At 41.0% G+C, this 19,375-nt stretch overlaps 1 protein-coding gene across 5 annotated transcripts in view; it reads right to left on the reverse strand.

The window, feature by feature from the left end:
* The window catches only part of Slc38a1 (solute carrier family 38 member 1), a 60,677-nt gene that overhangs the window by 40,559 nt on the left and 743 nt on the right, over window positions 1-19,375 (reverse strand). For 3 of the 5 annotated variants that reach the window (XR_012450823.1, XM_020180472.2, XM_020180473.2), the window contains exons 2-3: window positions 7,079-7,182; window positions 6,140-6,359 (exon numbers count right to left, since the gene is read on the reverse strand). Coding sequence is in view for 4 of the 5 variants with exons in the window: in XM_020180472.2 (XP_020036061.1) it covers window positions 6,140-6,261 (122 nt within the window). In the remaining variant the exon portion in view is untranslated. Of the gene's footprint in view, window positions 1-6,139; window positions 6,360-7,078; window positions 7,183-18,363; window positions 18,667-19,375 lie in introns of those variants that run through there. The other 2 variants (XM_074083218.1, XM_020180474.2) reach the window with 2 other exon arrangements.

Consider the following 19,375-nt stretch of genomic DNA (forward strand, 5'->3'; position numbering starts at 1 on the left):
GTACAACATGAAGATGAGATAAGGAATCCAGAAAAGGAAAAAAACCTGTACTAGGTGGGATCAGCATAGGAAATTTATTCTCAGCAAGAGATTGACAGCATGATGCCAGATGCTTTGAGACCAACCCAGGCAGTTTTACGGGGTCACTGCTAACGATTGATTTGTCCCCAACACTAAGTCTTTCCACAGAACTGAGGCTTACAGATATGACTGCAGAAGAGCAGGGAAGAGAGCAGCCTAAGGAAACATAGGTACTGGCTTTTCCAAAATGAAATTGACTCATATTTAAGTGTTGCTGTTTATTGAAGACTGAATTTACTCAGGCTAATTTTAATAACCAACCCAAGCCTACTGAATCTTTATCCAACAAGTCCCCCATTTGTTTTTCTTGTGGAGGAAACTTGTTTTCCAAAGAGAATTTCCATTATTTTTAAATTAAAGAGAAAAGCCTGAGCATTTTTGCAAATAAACCAAACAAGACACTGATAAAACTGCCTGTTGAGACGACTCTCAGTTCCAGGCCTGGCAATACTCGCCAGAGTTGGTGGCAGAGGACTTGCAGGCAGAGAAGAAAGGGAAGTGGGCACTGTGACATGAGGGGATATCCAGCAGGGTCAAACACTGCAGTTAAAGAGGACAAAGACTAAAGTCCCTGCCGGATTGCCAGCTATTTTCTGCAAAACTGCAGAATGAGAATAATGATACAACATACAGCACTGTTCTAATCGTAACCATTAAAAAGTACATTAAAACATTACCAAGTACCTCCTGATTCTGACTTTTTTGGTCCACTCTCTGCAGCAAGATTTAATAGATTTCTCCCCAAATCTCCACTGGTTTCTCGCACTAAATTTCAAGCATATAAACTCCTCACCCTGCAATTCCAGGTGCCTGTCTATTTCGTTTTGCCTCAGGGTTCCAATCTTAGCTTCTCCTACAGTTCAAAAAGATTTTCCTAGGAGGAGGTAAAGGCTAAGACAAGACCAGGGCATTCTGAGAAAAGAACCCAAGCCAGGCAGCAGTGGGAATCCACTCTCCCCTGAGACCCTTGTCTTCTTCTCTACCAATCCCATGCTGCCAGCTCAAAACCCTCACCTACCACAAATCTTCTTACACTCTGGTTTGAACTGAGTCTTCTGGCTCCAACGACCTTCCTACCTTATCTGTAGCACACACAATGCTGGAGAACTCATCTTGGACCCAACGTGGTTGTGGGGTTGTGAAGGTTCTTTCTAGAATAAACCTTCCCAACATTAGCAATTCAGAGGAGCCCTGCCTAAACTGAGCAGGCCTCTTCTATTTAGGAACTAGGGAGTAGCATCAGCTACAGGGAAACTAATTGAGAATGGAGGTGCAGCTCAAGTGATAGAGTGCCTGTGAGGCCCTGGGTTCCACTACTGGTTCCACTACTGGAAAAAAGAATGGAGTGTTTAAAGAAAGCTTCTTTAAGCTCTTCATTGCTTCAACATTTTTCTTCTGTAAATCTTTGCTTTTTATTGCTGTAAACTTAAAAAAATAGATGAAATCCACTTTTTTTTTTTGCAATGGAAAATTCCATTCAAAATAACTAGGACAAGCAGCTTTATCACAAGTTTCTGTTTTCTCACCATTTTAAAGACACAATTGCTTGTTAAAAAGCACTGACCTCTGGCAATAAAACTGACTTAAAATTTCCTTTTATTTACTTAAAATATGCTATGGGGAGAAGGTGTTTTTAACATGTGGTCTCAAGATGATGAAAGTATTATTTAAAAAGTTTTCACTGGGTCAGACTGTAACCTTAGAGCAAAACTGATCAACCATCAGGTAACCAATTGCCCTGTGAATAACACAGAACAAAACAAAACCTTACAATGGGTGATTTGGTGATCTCAAACAGACAAAACCTTAACAAGGACATAGGCTTTATATTAAGATGCAGTGTGAAGAGAAGCAAGTAATAGAAAGCTATTATTTAAAACTAAAAATAAATGTATAACTACAATCAATTCAGGACGTGGAACACAATAGAAAGATAACCTGCCTATTTTTATCTCTACCAATTAGCTTCTTACTAGATTCCACAGTTTATTTGAGGATTCATAACACAAGAGATGAAAAAGCCATGAGTAGTTGAATTTGAATGACTTTTTCTAGTCCTTCTGACATTCTCAAAAAAAAAAGGGGGGTGTGGGGAACAAGCATATAAAAAAAGATATCAGAAAACATATGAAAAGAAAGAAGTAACAAAAAGGTCAAGAGGTAAGCGAGCCTTATTTAATGGATAAACTCTACTGTATATAGAGAAAAAGAGAATTTTGTAATGGGATTGAAAGAAGTAGGGGAAGAATTTTCTGACATAATAATTGAGTATAGGAAGAAGTTAGGGAATCATCTTCCCCAAAGTAAAGAAAATAGAAGAAAACTAAGAATAGTTTCAAAGGTCCTCTCAAGTGATAAATATTTAGTACATGAACTCTGAAAGACACACACACACACACACACACACACACACACACACACACACACACACACACATATATATGTGGACAAAAAAAAAAAAAGAGTTGCATCAGGGCACAAGGACAAGAATTGCCCCAAGTTCTTTTAGAACAAGTCTTACTGAAAGACTCAACTGTCATTAGGTTCCTGGCTCACAACAATAATTATACATAGGAATGAGAATGACAGCAGATAATTATGAGACTATACAAAGATATTTCGGGATACATTTAGGATAATCTACAGATATTTCACCATATTTAAGATAGCAATAACCAGCAATCATCCAAAGCCAAAAGCATTATTTTTTGCTCCTTGGGGTGGAGTAGAAAGGTGTACTGGCCAAGAAAGAGGGGTGCGGTTCTATTGATACCAACTCTTCTCATTGTAAGAGGCTTACTGTTGCCAGACACAGTGCCAAGTACTTTACAAGAATTTTCTCATCTATTTTCATAATAATTACATGTGATTGATACTATTTTAGCACTACTGCAGACAAATTAAACTTGACCAAAGTTATAATGCCAGTAACTAAACTGTTGTGCCAGGATTCAAACCTGAGCTGGCTGGCTGACTGCAGAGCCTGAGTTCTTAACCTACAAAGAGTATTACAATACACATTCCTTAACAATCCCTTTAATCCCTGGGACCCAGCTCTGAGTACAAGATCACATAAGATCTAGGACAGAGCCAGCATTTCATACAAGTCTAAATGCAAAGGCATGTAGTTTAGCTTTCTTTCTCGCTCTCACCCTCTCTCTCTTTCTCTTATTCAACAAATAATTTGGAATGTCCACCCTGTCCCAGGTACTATGATGAGTACAAGGAATATAAAAATAAAGATTAAAATGGCCCCCTCTCTCAAAAGGCTCACATCTAAAGGAAGAGTCTAGCGCTTGCTACTCAAAGTGTGAGCCACACACCAGCAGTATGGACATCACCTGGGAGCTCGCTAGAAGTCACAAGCTCAGGCCCCACCCAAGGCTTACTGAATCAAAATCTGCGTTTTAATAAGATGGAATTCCAAACGTTGCATATGCATATCAAAATGTCTGCAACACTGATCTAGTGGACATTTTGAAAGGTTTGCCATTCCAGGTATACATACAGATTTCTATATCTATCACACAAAACTTAAAATAAAACAACTGAAGTGGAATGGCAATCTTAATACCCAAATGATTCTTCTCTAGGTTTAACTAAGCTTAAAAAATTACCCTTGACCAGGCACCACTGGCTCATGCCTGTAATCTTAGCTACTTGGGAGGCTGAAACTAGGAGGATCACAGTGCAAGGTCAGACTGGGAAAATAGTCTTTGAGACTCTAGCTCCAAAATGACCAGAACAAAATGAGGTGTGACTCAATCAGTGGAGTGCCTGCTTTGCAAGCACAAAGGCCTGAGTTCAAACTCCAGTCCCACAAAAAAAAAAAATTAAATTTTAAAAAGATTTTTTTTGTGTATCTTGGTGGGGATTTTCCAGGCAAAGCTCTTAACTGCATGAGATTAATATTGATTTCAACATTTTCTCTAAAAAGCAGCACTGATACCTAGAAGTTCACTGTTTTGGGAAGGGTGGTTGTCTTAGAGTCATACAATTGGATCTACTTTCCTCCACAAATATGAGAAGAGTGATATGTAGGTGCAGCTTCTGCTGGATCCAAGGACTACTAAAACATGCCAACACAGTAAACCAGGTCACCCAATAGGGGCTCCAACAAAATTGGCAAGGGTCTCTTTGATGTTTCTTTACTTTTACTAGCCTCATGCCATCATAAATTGTGTTTAATTGGCTTAGAGCCAGAATTTAAGCAAGATTTGTGAACTATGTCAGTGAATGAGGAGAAGTAAAATAAGGCAAAAAAGAAACACATCACACTGCATTTGAAAGAGTGGAAGTACATTCCACAAAACAAGTAGTCAACAGCCAAGAGCTTCCCTCCCTACCAGCTCATGGCCTAGTCATAGTCTGTGGGGAAGTGAGCTCATCTGGGCTGCGGATCCGAGTCTGGGTGAGGATGAGTGTTCCTTCCACCTACTACAAGTGGTAATCACCTCAAAAATGTAACAGTCTTAGCAAGTAAAACTTTAAAAACTCCAGTGCAGATTCTAAGCTGGATGTTATAAATGACTCACCTAAAGGCTCTCAAGTTTGTATTGTTTTGGGAATGAAGCTCTGTATAAAAACAAAGTGTCCTAGTTGTCACTGCTACGTGAAGGTCAGTGGTGACTACACAGCCCTCCAGAAGCACAGCGCACAATATGGCAAGGAACTATGAGAGCCCAGCTTTTCAACCAACACCCAAGCAATATAATTAGAGTCAGAAGGGCAGAGTAGAACACACAGATCTAGAAAGGCCTACCATGGGCAAGTTATTTTATTTCTCTGAGCCTCAGCTTTCTTATTTGTAAATGAAATTTCAAAATTTTCTCATTTGCAGAAGACCACCTGGTTTGCATGATTCTTATAAGGATATGAGGAGATGTATGTAAAACACTTGGTTACTTAAGAAATGGGAGTTATATTCTTACTCAAAAAAGGTGGAAGAAGCAAACTTGAGTCCAAGAATAGGAAATATCCCCTAGCATAGTAAACAATACTTGGATGATGATGATAAGAAGTGTCTGAGTTGGGGTTAGGAAGGAACATACGGATGATAGCTGAATCCTTTGCTGGGTTTCAATTGCACACTCTAGCAGAATGTAGCGCCAACTGTCAGAAATGCTGTCTATGAAGATGTCTGATTAGGTGACATAATGGTCTTATCCTCTCCCATCCTGATTTCCTGTTGACCCTACCTAAGCATGGCTTTACTGACTTTCTAGTAAAGAGTATTGCAGGCTCCATTCTCTTCTCTTCTCCTAGCCTTTTAGGAGTTTGAGCCACTAACTCTCAAGTTGAAGGGCTTCCTGATAAAGATTCACAAAAGTCAGTTAAAAAGTCACTAAGTCAGATAATGCCCCCAAATCATTTAAAAAGAATACATTTGGTTTTACTCTTATAACTTCAGAAATGCAGACCCAAGAGTTGGAAGGACTGGTCCAAGGTCACATCTAGTGGCTGAGGTTCTAGGCCAGCCCTCTTCCCACTCTGCCTCTCTACTTTCTCCTCTCATTCCTTTTCTTTCTCATTCATGTACTATTTCTCCACTACGGTTGCTCAGAGAGCCATCTGGATCCAACTATTTTCATTTCTTAAAATCCACACTACAAATGATACTTATAACAATGATGTACTTGAAGTTTGAGCATGTGTATAAGAATACCATGCAAATGCAATTTCTATCATTTCTGGATAAAAACGTGTACTAAAGACTATACTACAAATTCAGAAATGGATGCAGTGAGATTCCAACAGTCTGTTTAATTCATAAGCACCGAGTTTTTGAGAAGTTTGGGCTGGTTGGGGTCCAATGTATTTATACATTTTTATTAGACTCAATTGAAAGATTTGAAAAGATGAATAAATTACTTCCTTATTTGGTTCATCTGCTATTGCAGACTATGCCCAACAGATGTCACATAAGAAATTCAAATTGCATCCTCAAACAGAGCATAACTTTAGTAATGAATAATTCAAGAGAATAGCTGAAAACCAGAATAATTCTTTAGAGCCATTTCTTTCATTGGATAAACTGTGTTAGTGGAAAAATACTCACCTATTTATTTGGCCATTTTCTACTTCAGTGAAATCATTGGAATCATTGCTAATGTTATCATCCTCCGGCACCGTCATGTTTTGCAACTCCGTTAATTCGAGTCCACTCTTAAAGTGCATCATGTTTAGAAGGTATCGGTAGTCAAAAAATTAGTCCAAAGTTCCTCTTGTTCTGAGTGTGTTTAGAAGCAGACAGCAGCAAATATATATGGTTGAGACCCCTAAAATACAGCAAAATGAAATTATTAAGCATATGAAAAATTCACGGATGAAAAATGAACTATTAGAAGTAAAGAAATACAACTTTTCCATTTTGCTATTAGATGCATTAAAGTAATCATTTCATGTCGCATTATAGAAGTTTATCTCTAACTGTTAGGCATTTCATAAGTTTCCCTCCACTTTTAACTGTAAAGTGAGTCATGTCCTATAATTTATATGTTCACATAACATGGTAGTTGTGGGCAATACAGACATTGTTGTTTTACAAATAGTGTGTTTAAAATGAAAGTGATCCAGTTATTTTAATGAGTCAGATCCCAGGGCACACACCGAGCCGGGTTCAGACTGCACAGAGACAAAGCCCCTCTGATACAGCAATCCCAGTTTCATAAAAATACAAATCTCCATTAATGGCATCACCAGGGATCAACTACTAACCTGGTGGTCACTGAGGCAAAGGACAAATTTTGTTTTGAAATTTATCCATCAACTGCAAGAGATTAAATCAATCTCTTCAATAAAACCACTCCATGTTGGGGAATTAGGGAATTAAAAACTCATACTTGGGGATTTTGGCTAATCCACCTGCTACTTTATTTCCTCATCGGAAATGAAAGACTAGCAGAATTCACATTTTCTCCCACATGGATAATTGTGGTTTAAATTTCTGAGGGGTCACCAACAGAAATATAAAACAAGTAAAAATTAAGAAAAGCACCTGTTATCTCAGCAAGCAAAGACAACCACTGTGCTGTGACCTTCCAGGGTTTTCCTATGCACATAGATCTGGTGTCTGGCACACAGTAGACACTCAGTAAATACCTGTTAAATGAAAGAATGAATATGACTAAAAATATGTATACATTTACAAACATGGAAATCATGTCAAACATTGAATTCTTAAAAATTTTTTCCATTATGACATCATTTTCTATCCTGAGTTCTGTCAGTAAACACAGGTCTGTATTATTACTGCTAATGCTTAATTAACTGCTTGACTGTGCCAGAAATGACCATCCAACCCATTACTGCTGGCCACTCAGGCTGCTTGCTGGCAAGGAGACTGACAGAGGAGCTGAGACTTCCCAGTGGAAGAGGCACATGATCAACCCACAGAGGCAGGAAGTACAGGTTGAGTTGAAGAAACAAAGTATTAGTTTCACTGAAAGATAAGCAATCATCAGATTATGCAATTAATTAGAAGGAAGACTGGGGTCATCCTGTGAAGATCTTGATGTTAACCTAACCACAATTATTATCTCTCAACATTTATATGAGGTTACAAATTATAGTTTACTCAGCACACAACACTTCTGATCCTTACCACAGTCTTGGAAGATAATTAAGGCAAGCATTGTTATCTTCGTACATTTTACAACAGTACCAATGTCAAATACATAAACTTCTCTTCATTCTCATGATGTTATGTGCCAAAGGAGGGGACAGAATTGCTCGGCCTTCAGTCAGTTAGAACCCGTTTAAGTAGGCAAGGCCATCCCATGTAAAATGACAGTATGCCAGAAAACATTTTGCATGACATAGATCAAAGAACATGGCAAAACAATGACTAAATCCAGACAGATTTCAGAGACACACACACACACACACACACACACACACACACACACACATATATCATATACATGTATGCATGTGTGAGGAAGGAAAAAGGAAAGAAGGTAGAAAAAGAGGAGAAATACAAAGGGCTTGGCAAAACCAGGAAGGTTTTCCAAAAAAATAGGACCTAAATTGTGTCTAAAGATAGGTAAATTAGATTGGGGGATGGGGAAGACATTATTTGGGCTGGGAACAGTAATAATATACTAATTGCTAATACTGTGTGATAGATCGGCTGGCTCAACATTTTTTCACACTTCTTCCTCTTTCAGTTCTGTGAAGAATAGAGAGTTGTAAACTATACTTCCACACTCCCTTGCATCTAGGGTTCTAGATGTGATTAGATTTCACCAGAGAGTGATGGGGGTGGGAGTGAGACATGGCTTTGCTGTTCCAACTGCAGCAGGTGTAGCAGGTGGCACTGAAGCCACTTGTGCTGTGATTCCTGGTCATCAGATTTGGCTCAAGGGATGTGTTCCTGGAGCATGCAGTAGAGACAATGGCTTTCTAGTTTCCTGACTTCCTGATGGAGGCACAGGAAATGGTTCATCTCAGCAAGCCTGTTGAATGGTGCTGTAATTGTTCCTGGAGAACCAGCCTAGAGTCCATTCTGCCAGCAGTTTTAGCAAATATACAGGCTCTTAATTCTCTGTATTAAATCTCCTTTGCTTAACATAGATAGAAGACCTTGATTAGATGCAAGTAAATCCTGACTAATATTCTTAACTTAATTCATTCCCCACTTTTAATTTTTTGGGGAGGGTGCTAGGGACTGAACACTGGGTTTCAAACGTGTTAAAAGCACACACTTGACCACTGAGCTATACCTCAACCCCTCTTTTAAAATTGCCATGGGAAATTTTAAATGACTCCCATTTCCTAACTTCAACAATGATCAATTTAGGACAGTCTTATTCTAGTTCACCTCAACCACCATCCCCTGAAATTTTTCAATACGTGACTTTAAAAGAAAAGACTTAATATTTAAACAATATTAGCACATCATCAAATCTGAAAAATAACAATTCCTTAATATCATTACATACCCTGTCACATAAACTTAATTTTAAAATCTTTTATGAATCATTATTGACTTTTTTTATTATGAAGAACTAATAAGCTCCTATGTCTCCCAGTTCAACACCTGAGAATCAACTCTGATGGCTAGGTCAGTGGTTTTGAGATGGTGTTAACACACATTTCTCCAAAGGAGACATACAAATGGCCAAAAAAATATGAGAAGGTGCTCAACATCACTAATAACCATGGAAATGCAAAGAAAAACCACAATGCTCTATCACCTCACACCTGTTAAGATGGCTATCAAGAACCTCAAGAGATAACAAGTGTTGGTGAGTATGTGGAGAAAAGGGAACCCATGCATATTGTAGGTAGAAACATAAGTTGAGGTTCCTAAAGAGATTTAAACTAGAACTAGCACGTGGCCCAAGAATCCTAATCCCTCTTCTGGGCACATACCCAAAGGGTATCTTAAAGATATCTGCACTCCCATGTTCAGTGCAGCGTTATTCACAAGAGCCAAGACATGGAAATAACCAACAACCAACGTATCCATTGATGGATGAGTGCATAAACTGATACACACACACACACACACACACACACACACACACACACACTGTAACATTATCCAGCCTGAAAAGGAGATCCTGCATTTGTCACAAAATGGAGCCAGGGACAGAAAGAAAAATACTTCATGATCTTATTTACATGTGGAATCTTCCAAATAAAGTTGAATACACAGACATAAAGTTGTTCCAGGTAGGGGAAAGGTAGGTCAAAGGAAATAAAATTGCAGACATGTAGGATGAACAAGGCTAGACTTGTAGTGTGAAAATGGGGACTCTAATTCATAATATTGTATCATATTTAAGACTTTTTCCACAAAAGAAAGGAAGAAACAAGAAACAAAGGAAGGAGGCTGGGTATGGTGGTACATATCTGTAATCCCATCACTCAGAAGGCTGAGGCAGGAGGATCACATGTTTGAGGTCAGCCTGGGTTACAAACTAACACCCTGACTCAAAAACAAAACAAAACAAAAGTAAATAAATAAAAAGAAAGAAAAATAGCATATGAGATGATGGTTATGTTAATTTGCTTGACTGTAGTAACCATTTTACTCTATATCATGCCTTATACCTTAAATACATACAATTGAAAAAAAAGAGATAGAGAATGTTAAGCCGAAGGCCAGCAATGGTCCTACTCTTCCTGGCCACCCTTCCATTTCAGCCACATCCTCAGTCCTTTTGCTTTTAGTCTGTTTTTCAGATAGGGTCTCATGTTTTAGCCAGGCTGGCCTTAGACCCAATCTTATCTCCATCTCCCTAGTAGCTGGGATTTCAGGCATGTGCTACCACATCTGGCTTGCTTTTGAGACAGGGTCTTGCTTAATTTTTGCCTGGGCTGGTCTCAAACCACAATCCTCCTGTCTCTGCCCACTGAGTAGGGACATTGGCATTCTTACATGGTTAATGATAAGTATCTATTGGCTAATTTGAATTTGTATTTCAAAAGGCCTCAGCCTAGTGGGTTAACTGCAATGTTACTCATTCTTACTTCTAGCTAGATTGTATAATTTGATGTGGCAATGTCATTTTGTTGGGTAATAAAAGTAGGAAGTGAATTAATACATTAAAGTTGATAATCAAAACTCACTAAACATTATACCTAAGATCTGGACACTACATTGTATGTAATTTATACTTTAATTAAAAGCTAAGGTTAATCATCAAAATCTCTGAAAGCCTGGGTCCTTGAGAGAGGAGGAATATTAAAAATGGCCTCTGATAGTGAAAAGGTGAGAGTGAACAATTTCAGAATAAATGTTTCATATTTCCTTATGCAGACCCATGACTTAACCAGTGTCCTCTCTGTCTTCCCTGATGCCTGTCCATCACTCTCAGAGCCCTTTATCTGCAAAGTGACCTTATCTAGAACCTTGAACTCCCATCTCCTCCTCTCTCTGTACTTCCCACAGCCTTCAAACTGCTTGCTCTTGTCTTCATCACTCCCCTAAATCATGCTTGACTGGCAAATTCTGGCTCTGCCATGGAGGAACTGTGTGACCTGAGTAAGTCACTTTGACTCAGTTTCCTCATTTGAAAAATGTAGATAGTATGACTGTAGTCGTACAGTCATAAGGACTCCATGACTTAGCACTTAACTAATAGTCTCTGGTCTGGTTCTCATAGGCTACTGTGGTCTTCTTTCTTTCTATTGCTACTTACTCTGGGCAAGTAATTTTCTCAGGCCTTGTTCTTTTTGACTCCGGATTCCTCCTTACTCCTCACTGCCTCCTTCTTGGCTGCTTGTTGGCCTCCTTTATCAGCTCCCTTCCTCCTCCTACCCTCCACGTGGGGTTAACTCTTCCTGCTCCACACATTCCAAATTCTTTCCTTTTTAGGGCTTCAAGCCTGTAGTGTCGGGTTTCATCTCACAAGGGATCTTTCTGATCTTCTTTCCCAGTCTTTTTTCATTTTATAAAACTAGAATTCCTTTGCATTATAAAATAGTTTCCTTCCTAAATACTACTTGATAATGATCATGCCACTTAATGTGTCACTTTTTTTGTGTCACGTTCTTATCTCATCTGTAAAATGAGAGGGCAGGAGGGAGAGATGACCTCCTAGGTTCCTCCCTGCTTAGAAAAATTTCCATAAATTCTCTAGCTGCCTGAGACCTCTCCACATGGGTGTTTACCATGACCTCAGACACGCTTGGCTGAAACTGAACACATCACCTGACCTCACAAGCCAGCTTTTCTATTTCTGTTAAAGATAATGTGTGTTCTCCTCATTGCTCAGACTTGAAACCTGGGTATCACTTTAATACAACCTCCTAGGTAATCAGTGACCAAGTCCTGCCCACTTCTCTTTATAGTGCTCCTCTTCCTTATGGCTCCACAGACCTCACCTTCCTGCAATGGCTCTGTGCTTACACAGTTTTCTGCTTAATTCAACACCCTCCACACTTTCCCATAAGGCCTGTGCCCAGTGAAGCATGACATTTCTTTCAAAACCTGCTTGCATGCTTTTTCAAGCCAACCTCTTCTGTGATGCCTTTTTCCAGTGACCAACCGGTGATTATCTGCTTGTGATGAATTCTTACAGCACTGCTGGCATACAGCAAGCAAGGACTCTTGTCTATTTTAACAATGATTTTATTTATCATTTCAACTTCATGGGAACAGGGACGATAGCCTTGCACTAGGTCCCCAGCACATGGTGATAGTAGACATGTTTGACAGTAAAGAAAATGACTAAGTTTAAGAAGAAAGCTATGATCATCTACCTGCAGAGAAAATACCCAGTGATCCTCACAAACGCAATTTCTCCAAGAAAACGGAAAAAAGAATATGAAGCACATGGTTTTCACTGAGTCTGTCGCTAAATTTCTTTTACATTTAATCTAGCATGTGGGACTAATGTGAAGTACATTTAAAACTGGAAAGTTCTATATAAGTGGAAGGCATTCATCATTAAGTTCCTAGATACTCAGCCAGGAATGTTTAAGGATTGTTGGCATGATGTCTCCAAGTCCAGAGAAAGAGCTGTATTAAAGCTGTGGTTTTGAACTAGAAACAATGTCGCCCATCAGGAGACACTGGGCAATGTCTAGAGATGTTTCTGGTTGTCACAGTGAGGGGTTGCTGCAGGCATCAAGTAGACAGAGGCAAGGAATGCTGCTAACTGTCCCAGCCAAGAGTGATCTGGTCCAAGTGTCAGTAGCCAAGGGGAGCAAGAAGCCCAGTGTTCCAGGAAGTCCCCAGGAAGAGCACTGACCATCTCTGCATGGGGCTTGCTGGTGAGCCACCTACTTGCTGGCACAGATAGCCCTCTGTTCCCTGTCTTTTCCAGGCTGTTCCCAAACCTGCTCCCTAATTTCACTTCTATTCAGGTTCCCACAGAATATTTTAAGTATCTATTGTCAGTGTGTCCAGCCTGGAGATCTGGGAATTAGCATTGTATTTAGATGTTTTGAAATTACTCTACTTTAAGATAGAAAGTCCAGAAGTTAAGTCAACCTATAACTCTGGATTTAGGAAGACAGACCATATATCACATACAAAAATCAAAAACATTTGAGGTTTAATTTAATTACAACAGTGAGTGTATAGATATATCTGAATATTAATAAAATTTAAAAATATTTTTCTCAACTGAAAATATATTCAAATAATTACTAAAGACTTGTGGAGCCAGGTGCCAGTGGCTCATGCCTATAATCCTAACTACTTGGGAAGCTAAAATGGGAGGGAGGACAGTGGTTCTAAAACAGCTGGAGCAAAAACTTGGTGAGATCCCATCTCAACCAGTAGCTGGGCATGGTGGCATGCACCTGTCATTCTAGCCGCAGTGGGAAATGTAAAATAGAGGATCCTGGTCCTGTCTAGCTTGGTCAAAAAGTAAGGACCTGTGTCAAAAATGGCCAGAGTAGAAAGGGCTGGAGGCATGGCTCAAGCAGTAGACCACCTGCCTAGTAAGCTTGAAGCCCTGAATTCAAACCCTAGAACCGTGAAGACTTATGGTATTGAAAACAACTTTGACTACTTGAGAAAATTCTTTATTTGTGCATGTATATGTTCTCATTCTAATGATAGTTTTGATGCAACATTGCTTTTGAGCTAAAAGGAATGAATAGGAATTTTGTTAGCTAGTTTTTAAGCCCTCCCTGAACTATAACAGTTAACTCCTAACAAGTATCCTGGGAAAAAATTAGAAGTATAGAGAAGTTTAAAGCACCAAGAAGTAATGCATATAAAGGAAATCATTAATAAAAAGAAATATATACCTTTATTTGAAAAGAGAAAAAAAGCAACAAAAGACACTTATAATTCAAACTCAAGGGATGGAATTGAACTTGAACCAGTCCCTCCTCCTCTCTGGGTTTCTACAACATTGGATTAACTGGTGCTCTCTCAGTGATCTCTCTAAAGACCTCTGATTCTACAGACTTTCTTAAAAGTTCTCTTTCAAAGATAAGAAGATAGAGTTGCCTGTTTTCAATCCTTGACTTCATGAACCAGTAGCTGTTAGTGCTAACTGGACTGGGACTCACCTGAGGAACTTTAAAAAAAAAAAAAACAGCAGTGATAAGGAGGCACTGCACAAGTTTCTGACTTAGTGGGTCTGGGTTGGGACCCAAGCATGGGTATTTTAAATGCTCTCCAGGGGATCCTAGTGTGCAGCCATACTTAAGATCTGCAGATTCAGGTTAAAGATTAAGACCAAATGCAACCAGTGCCCAGGCAGGCAAGATAAACCCACAAAGCCGACTGGACATAAGGAACTGGAGACCACATATCCTATCTATCTCTCTCCAACTAGCAGTAGGAACCAGCCAGATCTTTTTGAGTTTTTAGTTTCAAGAAATGCCAGAAATCCAGATTTTAAGTGAAATTCTGATTTTTAAATGTTGGCAACCAACTGCGAACAATTTAAAAAGAAACCGTTTAAAAAAAGAGAAAGAGAGAGAAGAAAAAAAGAAAGGAAAAGAAGCCAGGAGTACATGCCTGTAATCCCAGACTCAGGACTGAGACAGGAGGATGGAAAGCTCCAGGCCAGCCTAATGAGAGCCTGTCTCAAAAATATCAAACCAGGAAAAAAAAAAAAAAAAAAAAAAGTGTAGATCACACAAAATATGCCCACAGGCTTAATTAGGCCCTCTGGCCACCCATTTGCAACCTAAACAAAAGCAGCTCAATAAATTAAACTCAACTTTTTCTCTGTGTCCCTCCTACTGGGAGTTTCTTCCTTCCATACCTTGGGGCCCCAGCCTATCCCTTTCCCTTCTTTTCCATTGCCTTTCTTTTCCAATCTTCTTTGTCACTGCTAAGAGATGGAAACTGAGATCCACACATTAAATCTTCATGTGGCCCTAGCCATATCACCGCACAGCTTCTCTGCCTGGGAAAATTCAGGTTATAAATTGTAACTGGAGGCTGTGGGCCTGTGATGTCAACAACTGGTTGGTTTAGTAAAATTGAGGGGGAAAGTCAGTCCCGCTCATAATTTTGCATTACTAAGAATTCATCAAGCGACACATGGAGAGCCTCCTTTTATTTCTGATTCTATCTTGTTTGCTTTGCTTTAAGTCTAAACCACTGTATATCAGAATTACTCCTACTGGTATTTTTTTGTTTTTGGAGGAAGGGTACAGTACTGGGGTTTGAACTCAGAACTCAGAATTTCACACTTGCTAGGCAGATGCTCTACCACTTGAGCCACACCAGCAGATTTTTAAACTTTTTTTTTGAGCTAGGGTTTCACTTTATGTCCAGGCCAGCCTGGTCAGCATTCCTCCGATTTGTGCTTCCTCATGTAACTGGGATGACCAGCATGGGTCACTTCCCCCAGCCATTAATTGAGGTGGGAGTCTCACAGTTTTTGCCTGGGCTGGTATTAAACTGTGATCTTCCTGTCTCTGCCTCTCGAGTAGCTGGGATTACAGGATTGAACCACCTCAACAGGCCTTTTTATATTCTTTTTTTCTTTCCTGTGTCTGGACTCTATCCCACATCAACTAAATCTAAGTCTTTGGAGATGGAGTCTGAGAATTGGTAGATTTTTTAAAGAACCAAGTGATTGTGCTATGAAGTCAATGCTGAAAATCACCAATCTAAAACCCTTCCCCAAACCTGCAGATTAGCAGTGTGCTCAGACTATTATCTCTTTTTAACTTGTTCAAGGAGCTTCCCAGCTAGTTCTCATTGTATCTTCACAACTCTGTAGGCAGCTCAGATACTATTACTAATAGTGGTCAGAGGAGAAAGTAAGGCCTAAAAATGTTACAGGAGTTGCCCCAGGGTACCAGCTAGTTACTGGCAAAGATACAGTGTAACCTCACCTGAAGCAATCTCTTCAGCCTTCTCAGTCACTGGACTCCTCTACCATTAGTGACTAACCTTGATGCATATGTTAGCACTAAAAAAGCAACCATAGACTTACATGATCAAATTCCAGAAATACAACGTATAACAACATTTTAAAAGACTCGATTTAGGGTCAGTGTACCCAGAAGCCTTTTCCAGAAGTCCATTATGTGATTTAGAATGTGCTTATTTCTATCCACAGCTTCTTCTGCACCCACACCACCTTCCACTAAGGCCCTTTCTCCCAGAGGCTGCAACATTTGGGTAGTTTCCATTAGGATATTATTTTTGGAAAAGTATTTTTAAAAGATTAAATAGTCATAGAATTGCAAAGGTAAGGAGAACTTTACTGATCAAGTTTCTCCACACCTTCTGAAAGATGAAGAACCCAAAGTCCTTTTTGATTTAATATATATCCAGTAATAACACTATGCCAAACACCTCACATCTAGTATTTTAATTTAACCTTCAGGATAACTGGAAAGAGGGTACCACCACCACCCCCCCCACCATCCTTATCATTCTTACTCAACAAATTAAAAAAACTGAAACTTAGAGAGGCTCACCAACTTGCCCAAGGCCCAGTGCTAGTAAGTAGAGACTTGGTATATACATTCCATTCAGCACCTCAGCTCTTATCCTCTGCCCTCCACCAGAGTGACAGTAAAGTAAAAAAGGAAAGGATTGATATATCCTTCTGAAATGCCAATGAAGGTGGTCAGTGAAAACTTCTTCCAAAAGGAGGAAAAATGGCATCTGACCTTGACTGGCACACATATATCAGATTTCAGGAGCCATTCCAGTCTGGAATTCAAGAGCTATTGTGCCATAAAAGTGACAGGGAGGGCAAGGTGTGAACTGGAAGAAAGAGGGGAAGGGGCAGATGGAAAGAGGCCAGGAGTCAGATTAATATAGGGCCTAAGTGACTGGTGAAGGAATTTAGATTTCATCTGTAGGCAAGTGGGAATCCCATGGAGGTTTTCAGAAGCAAGATCCTTAAAAAATGTGAACAGGGTTTTAAAAATATAAATCTCATGGAAGTTTCCAGATTGAATTAGGGGGCAGAGCTCGGTATGGAGGAGACCAACTGAGAAGCTGATTCACTTCTAACCATGTGCAGTGTTTGCATCTTGCTCCTCCCACTGCTAGAGGCTTCAAGGCACCTCCATATCTGATTCATGATTCCTGTATCTCAATACTGTCCTGGAATTGCTCAGGTGACAGGGACCTGAACGTGGGCACTGGGAATGAGGACAGATATGAGGGGCATTGCAAGGACCTGGTTACTGCTCAGAAGTGGAGAGAGTGGCAAGAGAAAAAGAAAAGCAGAGCAGAGAGAAAGACTTCAATGCTTCAAACCTAGGAGAAGGGGAACAGATAATAGTATATGAAAAAGAATATACACTCAAAAGCATCACAAAGAGGTGGATGGGATGGCTTGACCAGGGTCTCAATGCAACAAGTATTTATTAAGCAACCACTATGTGCTAGGCATTAGAAGAAGGATGAGCAAGACCAGTGTTTGCTCTCATATTACCAGCCAGAGAAAAACGCAGAGCAGGACAGCCAGACGCCAGGCTTCTAAGTAAGGCACTCTCCCTTATTACCTAGCCTTAATTCATGGAGCATCATCACAAATATCCACAAGCAACAGAACATGCTTAAAGAATGGAAAAGGCCTCTCAAATCTATTAAGCTCTCTGCTGAATTATATTACAGTTAAGGCAGAGTGCAGTAAGCACTTGCTGTTCCGCGGCTGGACTTTTTCACCTATTACTCTAATAGCATATCCTTTCTCGTCCAGGTCTCACATCCCCACTCTCCAGCATCCTCCCCATCACATGACCCTTAATTTTCTTCATTGTCTTGGGACCCGACATGTATTTGCACATGCAATGCCATGTTCTGTTTCTCTGGTGGGAAAGAACCCTTTGCAGAAGCAGGAACTTGATCTTATTATAGTTGCTGCCAGCCACATGGTAAGCCCTCCGGGAGGAAATATTTATTAAATACAGTACAATGGTAGAAAAAAAAAAAGCGAATAAACCTCATCAAGATGAAGATCTCAAACTAAAGTAGGCCCGTTTTCAGTTCCTTAGAGCAACATCTGAGAATTAAGTGTCTCGGAACAGCAAAGCCATTTTGAGGCAGGGGTTGAACCGAAATCCAGGGGGTCCATACAAGATCAGTGTCTGGCCTTGACGGTTGCATACATTACGGGAATGCCCACCCACCCGGCGCGAGATATTTGACAATGAGGCCAGCCAGCTGCCGAGCTCAGGTTTTATTTCCGTTCTTTTTCTGACGTCAGAAAAAGCACGAGTTGCTGCACAGTTTCTTCCATCAAGGTGACAAATTACAGCCTTGCTGGGCCCTGCATTCTGCAAACCGTAGATTTATTCTCCCCTCCCCCTTAGATTAAAAAAATGTTAAAAACCCACTGCAGAGATGTCAAATTCCTTTCCCAACGCAAATGCATGCATACATACTGTTTACTAGCGGCGGGGCTTTTCCACTCTTAACTACGGACATCGCCATGGACTGGTCTGACAAGTACTCGATCTCAGAGGCAATTTGCTTTCCACGGAGAAACAGGCTTGTAAAAACCCTGGGTCCGCGCCGCAGAGCGAGCGAGAAGGCGAGACACAAAGGACTCCAATTGTAGCACCACCTTCCCCAGCCCACGGCAGCCTGTGAAAGGCACTGGGAACGGCGTGACGCGGTTACCGCGAAATTCCTTTTGCCGCCATATACACTTGTGTGTGCCCTGTGTGACTACGGTCGGGTAGAAACCTCGGGTTGGTCGATCCAGCAGGGAAGCGGCACCCAGGCAGCCCATTAACCCGCAGGGTTCCCGTGGGTGCTAAGGGGCCCGACGCACGTGGTAGAGGATTATTTGGGGTGAGGGCAGGGCGTACAAGAGATCAAAGGCGCAGTTTCCTCCCTGTGTACAGCCCAAGACTTTAAAGGCCTTTTGTGGACACATTTGGGGTCGCAAGCGAGGTGTCCAGGATAGCGAGGGGGGGTGCGGGGGGGGGGAGTAGGGGAGACTGGAGCAGAGCGCAGTAGGTTCCCGGCCGACCGCATGCAGTGACCTTTGTTCATCAGCCCCTGCGGATCTGGCTTGGGGCGGCGGGGGGGGTGGGGGAGCCGGGGAGACGACAAAACCAACTACCTTCCCTCTTCTTCTGGGCGGGAAAGGACAGTGACTCACTGCCGGCATCCTTTACCAATGCCCCCCCCACACCCCGCATCCTACTACTGCTGGTCATTACCGAGCGAGGGACCCAGCGCAGGGGAGCAGTGCAACGTGCTTCTGTTTACTCCAGCTCCGCGGGCCATCAGCTAGTCCCCGAACCCACCCGGCCGCACGCGGCACCCCCGGAGACACCGCCTGCTCTCCTCCGCGCTGCGGACACAGGAAATTCCCCCGAAATGGGAATTCAGACACTCCTCGGGGACGCCTTCCCGCCCTCACATCGCCAGCGCTCTCGCTCCAGA

Source organism: Castor canadensis, chromosome 8, assembly GCF_047511655.1.
Source record: "Castor canadensis chromosome 8, mCasCan1.hap1v2, whole genome shotgun sequence".
NCBI classification, from domain to species: Eukaryota; Metazoa; Chordata; class Mammalia; order Rodentia; family Castoridae; genus Castor; species Castor canadensis.